Source organism: Silurus meridionalis, chromosome 2, assembly GCF_014805685.1.
Source record: "Silurus meridionalis isolate SWU-2019-XX chromosome 2, ASM1480568v1, whole genome shotgun sequence".
In the NCBI taxonomy this organism is placed as follows: Eukaryota; Metazoa; Chordata; class Actinopteri; order Siluriformes; family Siluridae; genus Silurus; species Silurus meridionalis.
Window position 1 is genome coordinate 4958984 of NC_060885.1, and position 9724 is coordinate 4968707.

Consider the following 9724-nt stretch of genomic DNA (forward strand, 5'->3'; position numbering starts at 1 on the left):
TATTATTATTATTATTAAATATTTTTATTATTATTATTTTGGCTTTTCGAGTAACACCCCTTTGTCAGGAGGCTGTAGTCCAAGCTCAAATATATTTATATGGATTTAATACCTGTTTTTCATTTCACAATTGATGACAGAGGAGAAGAAATTGATGTGTGGTTGCAGATACACTAACAAGGACATTTACAAGATGGACTTTCCAACTAAAGCTGGACATCACAAGAAAACAGGGTCAACCAAAACAGTTCCAAACAGTTGTTAAGCTTTTTAATGAACCATTAATACTTTTACATTTTCTTTCCCGTCGAATTTACACAAAAACACACAATTTGCCTAAATCTCTGTTATGCATGGATGGAAGAAATGCACAAAAATTCATTGATGTTTCTTCTACAGATGTTTTATGCGGGCAGTGCAGCTGTGGCTGCATTGAAAGGAGTTGAATAGTATAAATTTGGTTTTGTAATGCCATTGATTCTTGCTACATGAGATTCCTGTCTGTGATGCAGCGCTTTGGTATACTGCATTTCTGCATAATGGTGATGGTTTTTCATAGATGTCATAGCATCATAATAATGGTGAAATTCATGGCCCACAATTGAGACCCACTATAATGTTTTATCTACCTTCATAAACACTAACATTGCATTATTACACATTATACACTTTACATTACATGTGCACAGTATTATTTCATATGTACATTAGGGCAAAAGTAAAAGATAAAACAGAACTACTGTAATGCAGCCCTGCAAATTTGGATTTATATTAGAAAATATTATATTATTGCAATGTCTCACTTTTACATACCCTGCACTAATTGTATGGTCAACATCTTTATCTTTATTTATCACTTTATTTATTTTTTGGCACCTACACACCATGACAAATTCCTTGTACATTCATCCCATGATATTTGGCAATAAAGGTGATTCTGATTCTGTAACATAAATGATAAGTTGATATTAATTAAATATTCTCTTACATTAATTTTAAAAGCGTTTGCATAATAAACAGCATGACACAGATAAAAAAAAATGCTTTATTTGTTTGGCTTATCAAAAGTCCTTTACAGCCATAAGCAAAGCTGCTGTAAGACCTCTGTATGTGCTGCGCATGCGTGGTGCGGTTCGGACTGTGTAAGCGCAGAATGTTATATGCGCATGCGCGGGAAGTAACCCGGAAGTTTCCGTGTTTTGGCGTCTCGTTTTTGCGCTTCAGTTTCGTTTGTGTGCATGTGAATGCTGAGACAGTGTAAGTTCTGGCAGTGTTTCTGTTGGTGTGTATTTGTTGTAGTTAGTGAATATTATAGAGATACGAGCGTTATGAGTGTTATAGGAGATGTGCTGATGTTGCTGCAGACTGTTTACTGAAAGATCAGATTTGTAAAAATGGCATCTGTAGCAGAAGAGCAGACAAAGTGATAAAGAGGTTGTGAGAATTCTGGAGACAGAAGAAGGTACTGGTTACTGATTGAAAAGCTTGATTTTATAACTAAATATTGCTCAGAGGATGCTTAGGACAAACTGGTGATCAGTGATTGGTTGAGAAAATAGTGATCAGTGATTAGTTATTGGGATCTTTTCTGATCAATGATTGGTTAGTGGAGTCCATCTGATCAGTGACTTCTTGTTTGGAACAAGGTGATCAGTAATTGGTTGTTGGGAATAGTAGTAATCAGAGATTGGTTGTTTAGAACAGAGCCTAGAGCAGTGATTTTTGTTGGGAATAGTAGTAATTAGTGATTGGTTGTCGGGACAATAGTAATCAGTGATTGGTTGTGAATAGTAGTAATTAGTAATTGGTTGTTGATCAGTAGTAATCAGTGATTGGTTGTTGTGAATAGTAGTAATCAGTGATTGGTTGTTCAGAACAGAGCCTAGATCAGTGATTGTTGTTGGGAATAGTAGTAATTAGAGATTGGTTGTTGGGATCTATAGTAATCAGTGATTGGTTGTTCAGAACAGTGGTGATCAGTGATTGTCGTTGGGAATAGTGTCATTCGGTGCGAAGAACACATTCACCCATGATGTGTTGTGACTTTGTAAGAAAGTAATCAAAGGCAGGGCGGAGACATACGGTACTGCGTAAAGAGAAGTTGCAAGAGATTTAGGTTTTTTTAATCATTGGACATGCTTTTTTTTTTAGCTACGTTTAATGTGGGTGAAATTATTAGCTAATTAGAATCTGTCATTAATTATTTAAATCATTAACTCCTCACAGCACCAACAGATACACACTGTTGGGCCCTTGAGCAAGGCCCTTAACTCTGAACTGCTCAGTTGTATAAAAGATAATTGTATGTCGGTCTGTATATTCTTCCAGGTGCCATAAATGTAAATATGTTTAAATAGGTACTTTGCAACTTCGATTGAGACAAAACCGTCTAAAATTATTTAACTTATTAATTTTTGTATGGTATTTAAAATGCAATTCAAAGTGTCTTTTCCCCCCACAATGCAGTTAATTGGATTAAATTCATATTCACTTCACCCCTGATTCAAACGGTTGAATATAAAAAATATATATATATTTTTACAGATAACTTTTATTTATTAAAACATTATATAGTTTGACTTTGTAATGTTCTGTTTTCTAGTTATTATTTGTCTTCAGACAGGAATGTGATTTGGCTGGTTCATCGTAGACAGATTCCTAACAAAATGGGCAAGGAGAGTGGAAAAGGTTTTCCTAAAAAGACTGATCTCAAAGAGAGACCATACCACTGCGAGGAATGTGGGAAAGATTTCAATCAGCTGATTACTCCTGAAACACACCATTGCGTTCACACGGGAGAGAAGCTGTATTACTGCTCGCAGTGCGGGAAGAGTTTTACGAAGCAGAACGATCTCCTGCGACACCAGCTCATTCACACAGGAGAGAAGCCGTTTTACTGCTCGCTGTGTGGGAAAAGTTTCCGTACGCAAAGCAACCTCAAGGAGCACCAGCGCATTCACACGGGAGAGAAACCGTATCAGTGCTCGGAGTGCGGAAAGACATTTAAGCAACACGGTCACCTCCGGCATCATCAGCTCGTCCACGCCGGAGCGACGCCATACAAATGCTCGGAGTGCGGAAAAGGTTTCAGGACCTCGTACAACCTCCGGACGCACCAACGCTTCCATACGGGAGAGAAGCCGTATTTCTGTTCTCAGTGCGGGAAGAGTTTTGTGCAGCAGACCGATCTGCAGCGCCACCAGAACATTCACACGGGGCAGAAGCTCTATTACTGCTCGTGCTGCGGGAAGAGTTTCGCTCGACGCTGTGGTTTCCAGCGCCACCTGCTCATCCACGTGGGCGAGAAGCCGTTCCCGTGCTCGCAGTGCGAAAAGAGTTTCCGGACGAAAAGCAGTCTCCGGGATCACCAGTTCGTTCACACGGGAGAGAAGCCGTACGAGTGCTCAGAATGCGGGAAGACTTTTACGCAACGCTGCCGTCTTCGGTATCATCAGCTCGTCCACGCGGGAACAACGCCCCATAAATGTGAACAGTGCGGAAAGGGGTTCACGACTGGACACCACCTCAGGAGACATCAGCTCATTCATACAGGAGAGAAGCCGTATGACTGCTTGCAGTGCGGGAAGAGTTTTGCGCAGCAAAACGTTCTCCAGCGCCACCAGCTTGTTCACACGGGAGAGAAGCCACACCGTTGCACGTGGTGTGAAAAAGGTTTCATCAGCGCAAACGAACTACGGAGACACCAGCTCGTCCACACTGGAGAGAAGCCCTATTACTGCCTGCAATGCGGCAGGAGTTTCACAAAGCAGAACGACCTCCTTCGTCACCAGCTCATTCACGCCGGCAAGAAACCGTATTACTGCGCGCAGTGTGGCAAAAGTTTTCGGACGCAAAGCAATCTCAAGGAGCACCAACGCATTCACACGGGAGAAAAGCCGCACCAGTGCTCGCAGTGCGACAAGAGTTTTCGACAACACGGCCACCTCCGGGATCACCAGCTCATCCATGCCGGACTGACGCCCTACAAATGCTTACAGTGTGAAAAGGGTTTTACGACCGCATTTAATCTCCGAAGGCATCTTCACGTTCACACGGGAGAGAAACCATACCAATGCCTGCAGTGCGGGAAGAGCTTCAGGGACAAACAGGCTCTGAAAAAGCATCCATGCATTCAGATGGACAACTAACCATTTACTGATGACAGTCTGGGACACACCTCGGTCAATCAATGTTGAAAAGGACACAAGCGCACGGAATGGGAGGTCCAAGCAGAATTAACATTCACTCAGTGTCTATTGCATGTGTGCGTTAACAAACTGGATGACCAAAGACATAACTCCCATACCTGAATGAATACAGTTGAAAGGTTTTCTAATGAAAAATGTATTTAAATCTGTTACTTTAGCTTAATTTATCCATGCATTTAAAAAAACCACAATCTAGTTTTGGGAAATTGGCACAGGTGGAAGTGGTCATTTTGAAAAATACCCCTTGTAGGCCGTGAAGGTCAATAGATACGTTTTTTTTTCCTCCTGTGGGGGCCCGTACCAAATGATCAATGGCCCGGTTATGGTTGGAGACCCCTGTCTTGGGCAACAGAGACACCAATAAATAGAGACCATTAGGACACCATTATTATACAGGTTTCTTTGGATTGACCATAATGATTTAATGATGTACGCAAACACGCTGCTTAATGGAAACCATTTGCTAATGGTTTAAATGGGTAACAATTGGTGGTTTGTAATAGTGTTTCTGTTTTAAAATTCTGTGATTGTTTCTATTGATTTTGTTGGGGTTTTTTACTGAGGGGTTTTTACGTAGTTTGTGTTTTGATGGAGTAAATGGCATTATGTATTCCCTTCACAACATGCCTTTGGAACATTATTTGGACATGTGTTCTAGTACATGAATATATACTTTTATTTCTGATCTATTAGAAATAAAATATTTCCGCTGTTTCATGAAAAGACACACCTGTTTGTTTAGGTTCTACCAGACACATTTCCTATCATCAATCTTTGTTGCACAACCTTTCAATAAAATAGTGGTTGATTGATCTAAATGTTACAAAGTAATTAAAGATAAATAAATGAAAGAAGCTGAAAGCAAATGGTTTGGAGATCGCTTCTTCTGTCCCAGACAATAACAATAATATCAGATTATTCAACAAGAGATGTTCAAAGAGTGTTTAGGTATTCTATTTTTCATAAAGGATAGCTGCACCCCTTTGTTATATGTCTAGATTAGGGATGGTTAAATTCACAGAGTCGCCAGTACATCGGCCTAAAAGTTAACAATGTGATGCATCGATTTAAAGAAGTATGCATTGTATACAAGTTGGCATTTCTATTGCGATGCATCATTCTTAACATAGTTGCATTTGTAAAAAAAAAATGTATTTATATGTAGCAAGTGAAATTTAAGGTTGTATATAAAGTACAACTTTAAAGAAGATCTATAGATATTACCATTAGAACAGTCCCCATGATTCCAAGTCTGTGTGGGAGCTGTGAGAGTGTAGAGAGTGAGAGAGATGAGATGTACTGTTTATTCTGCTGTCTCTAATGTACGAGTTTTACCCTCTGATATCCAATAAACCAAGTGTTGTGATCTTCCGAGCTCCTTGTCCTAAGTGCAGCGGTAATAAAACAATCAGCAAAACAAATAAATAAACTAATACAGTACAGACCAAAAGTTTGGACACACCTTCTCATTCAAAGAGTTTTCTTTATTTCCATGACTATGAAAATTGTAGAGTCACACTGAAGGCATCAAGGGCTATTTGACCAAGAAGGAGAGTGATGGGGTGCTGCGCCAGATGACCTGAGATGGTCGAGATGGTTTAGGGGTGAGCTGGACCGCAGAGTGAAGGCAAAAGGGCCAACAAGTGCCAAGCATCTCTCGGGGAACTCCTTCAAGACTGTTGGAAGACCATTTCAGGTGACTACCTCTTGAAGCTCATCAAGAGAATGCCAAGAGTGTGCAAAGCAGTAATCAAAGCAAAAGGTGGCTACTTTGAAGAACCTAGAATATGACATTTTTCAGTTGTTTCACACTTTTTTTGTTATGTATATAATTCCATATATAATTCCACATGTGTTAATTCATAGTTTTGATGCCTTCAGTGTGACTCTACAATTTTCATAGTCATGAAAATAAAGAAAACTCTTTGAATTAGAAGGTGTGTCCAAACTTTTGGTCTGTACTGTATATATTACATCTATAAAAAAGTGGGCATACAATTTTCTAAAGATTTCTATCATTGAAGACAGTCATTTATGTTTTTTTAGAACTCGGGAATGTTGAATGATCGAATCAGATTATTATTATTATTATTATTATTATTATTATTATTATTATTATTATTGGTACAGCTGGTGTGATGCCTTGGTGCGCATGCGCGGTGCGGTTCGGGCCGCATCAAGCAGAAATGGGATATGCGCATGCGCGGGAAGTAACCCGGAAGTTTTCGTGTTTTGGCGTCTTGTTTTTGCGCTTCAGTTTCGTTTGTGTGCATGTGAATGCCGAGACAGTGTACGTTCTGGCAGTGTTTCTGTTGGTAGAATGGTGTGTATTTGTTGTAGTTAGTGAATATTATAGAGATAAGAGCGCGCCCTGGGTTATGAGTGTTATAGGAGATGTGCTGATGTTGCTGCAGACTGTTTACTCAGATTTGTAAAAATGGCATCTGTAGCAGAAGAGCAGACAAAGTAATAAAGAGGTTGTGAGAATTCTGAAGACAAACGAAGGTAATGGTTACTGATGGAAAAGCTTGATTTTAGTACTGTAAATTTTGCTCAGAGGATGCTTAGGACAAACTGGTGATTATGGTCGTTATGATTCCACTGCTATAGATACCATATTTATTATAGAGAACTTCTCTTATCAGTGATTGGTTGTTGAGAACTTTCCTACTTGATGATTGGCTGTTTGAAACAATAGTACTTACTGATTGTTTTTTAGAACCCGTCTGATCAGTGATTGGTTAGTGTGAACTTCTGTGCTCAATGATTGGCTGTTAAAAACAATAGTAATTACTGATTGTTTGTTGAGAACTATTCTGATCACTGATTGGTTGTTGGAAACTACTCTGATCAATGATTGGCTGTTAAGAACATTAGTAATTGCTGATTGGTCATTGAGAACTTTTCTGATTGGTTGTTGGGAACAGTGGCAATAATTGATAAGAAAGCAGTTACCCATGATGTGCTGTTGTAGGAAAGTGATCAAGGGCAGGGTGGAGACATGGTGCAGCGTTAGGCGTATTACTATTACCATACCAAAATAGATTATTTTCAGAATTCAGACTTGCACACACTGAAGTGTTGTATTCCTCATACCACAACAAGTCATGGCAGTATTTTAGGTATTGAAAAGACAAGTCATATTTTTAAAATGTTTTTATAGTTAGTATTTACTTTATTATTTTTTTTTATCTGTCATTGTATGCATCATATAATGATATAACATAAGACATTATAGTTACCTAGTTTTCTAAATTGTCCTCTTCATGTAGTAACTCAAAAATCATATTACTTGTGTATTATTGTTTGTTCCTCAAGAGATAGCTTCAGTGTCAAGAGTCCATAGATTCAGAGTCAAATTTAAATGACTCACAAAAAAAAGAGCTTTATTTAAATAAGAGCAGCTTTGGCCCTTCACTTCGGTCCTCATTAATTTTGCAGTGAATCTAAAAACAAGTCAAATATTTTTCTATGAATTTTGATGAATAATTGACGGTGATGTTCTAATCTTCTTTTTTGTAGTTATTGTTTCTCTTCGGAGAGGAATGTAATTAGCTGGTGCACTTCATCTATTGTGGACAGGTTCCTAACGAAATGGCTAAGGAGAAAAGAACTCACCGCTGCTCGCAGTGTGAAAAATGTTTTAGCAAAAAGAGTCATCTCCAGCAACACCAGCGCGTTCATACCGGGGAGAGACCATACCGATGCATCGAATGTGGCAAAGATTTCACTCAGCTGATCACTCTGGAAACACACCGGCGCATTCACACGGGAGAGAAGCCGTATCTTTGTTCGTACTGCGGAACGAGTTTTAATCAGCGCTGTGTTTACCAGCGGCACCAGCTCATTCACACGGGCGAGAAACCGTTTTACTGCTCGCTGTGCGGAAAGAATTTTAGGACGCAGCAATCTCAAAGCGCACCAGCGCATTCACACGGAGAGAAGCCGTATCTTTGTTCGTACTGCGGAACGAGTTTTAATCAGCGCTGTGTTTACCAGCGGCACCAGCTCATTCACACGGGCGAGAAACCGTTTTACTGCTCGCTGTGCGGAAAGAATTTTAGGACGCAAAGCAATCTCAAAGCGCACCAGCGCATTCACACGGGAGAGAAGCCGCATCAGTGCTCGGAGTGCGGGAAGACTTTTACACGGCAGAGTCTTCTCCGGTATCATCAACTCGTCCATGCTGGAGAGATGCCGTATAAATGCTCGGAGTGCGGAAAGGGGTTCATGACCGGACATAACCTCAGAAGACACAGCCTCGTTCATACGGGAGAAAAGCCGTATTACTGCTCGCGATGCGGGAAGAGTTTTACGCAGCTCAACGATCTCCAGCGCCACCAGAACGTTCACACTGGACAGAAGCTCTATTACTGCTCTCAGTGTGGGAGAAACTTCTTCCGGGAAAGTCACCTCCGGCAGCACGAGCGCATCCATACCGGAGAGAAGCTGTATCAGTGCTCCGAGTGCGGGAAGTGTTTTACGCAGCAGAGTTCTCTCCACCAACACGATCGCATCCACACAGGAGAGAAGCCGCACCGGTGCTTGCAGTGTGGCAAAGGTTTCATCAGCAGCCATAACCTCAGGAGGCACCAACGCGTTCACACGGGAGAGAAGCCGTATCGCTGCTCGCAGTGCGGCAAGAGTTTCTCGCAGCAGACCGATCTCCAGCGCCATCATAATGTTCACACGGGAGAGAAACCATATCAGTGCTCGCACTGCACAAAGAGTTTTAGGGACAAACGGCAGCTTAAAAAGCATGTCTGCGTTCAGGTGGAAAACAAGCCCTTTTCTGATGACGGTCTGGCAAATGCCTCAGTTCATCAAATGCCTTCGAAAGACACAACGGTTGAATGTGCTCACTGATAATGATATAGTGGTAGGTTTAAAAGGTATCCCCAAACCGGGTATCGCCAAGCTGCCACTCTCGGGTCCCTTGAGCGAGTCCCTTAACCCTCAGTGCTCCAGGAACACTGTAACATGGAGAACTCTGCACTTTGACTCCAGCTTCCAAACATCGCTGGGATATGCAATGAAAGAATTTCACCATAATGTAAATTAAGGCTGTGTTATTATTGTATTATGTTATATTATGGGGTGTAACAGTACCAAAAAAGAATTATGGTTTGGTCTGTATCTAAGTTTGTAAGTCATGGTCCGATAAAATTTCAGTACGGTTAGGGGGAAAAAATGCAAAACGAAAAAATTGCTTGTTTTTTTTATTTATTTATTAACACTATTATTATAAATATTTGTGAACATCAATGATAAGTTTTTCGAAAGCAATTTGAAATAAAATGGCAATGGCAGCAAGTGGCAGCGAGTTTGTGCATGGGCAAAACAAAATCTAAGTTAGATCTAGTTTCTTTTTATTCCTCTGGCATTGTTGTTTATGTTCTACATGTAAATAATAATAATTTTGAAAAAAGTAGTGACACTACACTGCCAGGCGGCGACAAAACAAACTTGCGGTGCGCCACTTAATACGTTCCTGAAGGAATTTAGATTGAAACTAT

The 9724-nt window shown here is 40.4% G+C and overlaps 1 protein-coding gene across 5 annotated transcripts; it reads left to right on the forward strand.

Annotated features, from left to right (window-relative positions):
- Positions 1-1134: 1134 nt before the first annotated feature.
- Positions 1135-9521, forward strand: LOC124396167 (zinc finger protein 239-like). Of its 5 annotated transcripts, XM_046865235.1 has the most exons (5): positions 1135-1257; positions 2624-4099; positions 6160-6166; positions 7863-8107; positions 8189-9521. In XM_046865235.1, the coding sequence occupies exons 1-5, from the start codon at positions 1154-1156 to the stop codon at positions 9072-9074; spliced, it is 2718 nt and encodes a 905-aa protein (XP_046721191.1). In that variant the 5' UTR covers positions 1135-1153; the 3' UTR covers positions 9075-9521. The 5 variants fall into 5 exon arrangements, with proteins under 5 accessions (XP_046721191.1, XP_046721154.1, XP_046721183.1 ...); XM_046865227.1 differs by lacking the exons at positions 1135-1257; positions 2624-4099; positions 6160-6166 and adding an exon at positions 6431-7330 and having other exon boundaries at positions 7731-8017; positions 8183-9521; XM_046865198.1 differs by lacking the exons at positions 1135-1257; positions 2624-4099; positions 6160-6166 and adding an exon at positions 6427-7330 and having other exon boundaries at positions 7731-9521.
- The last annotated feature ends 203 nt before the right edge of the window (positions 9522-9724 follow it).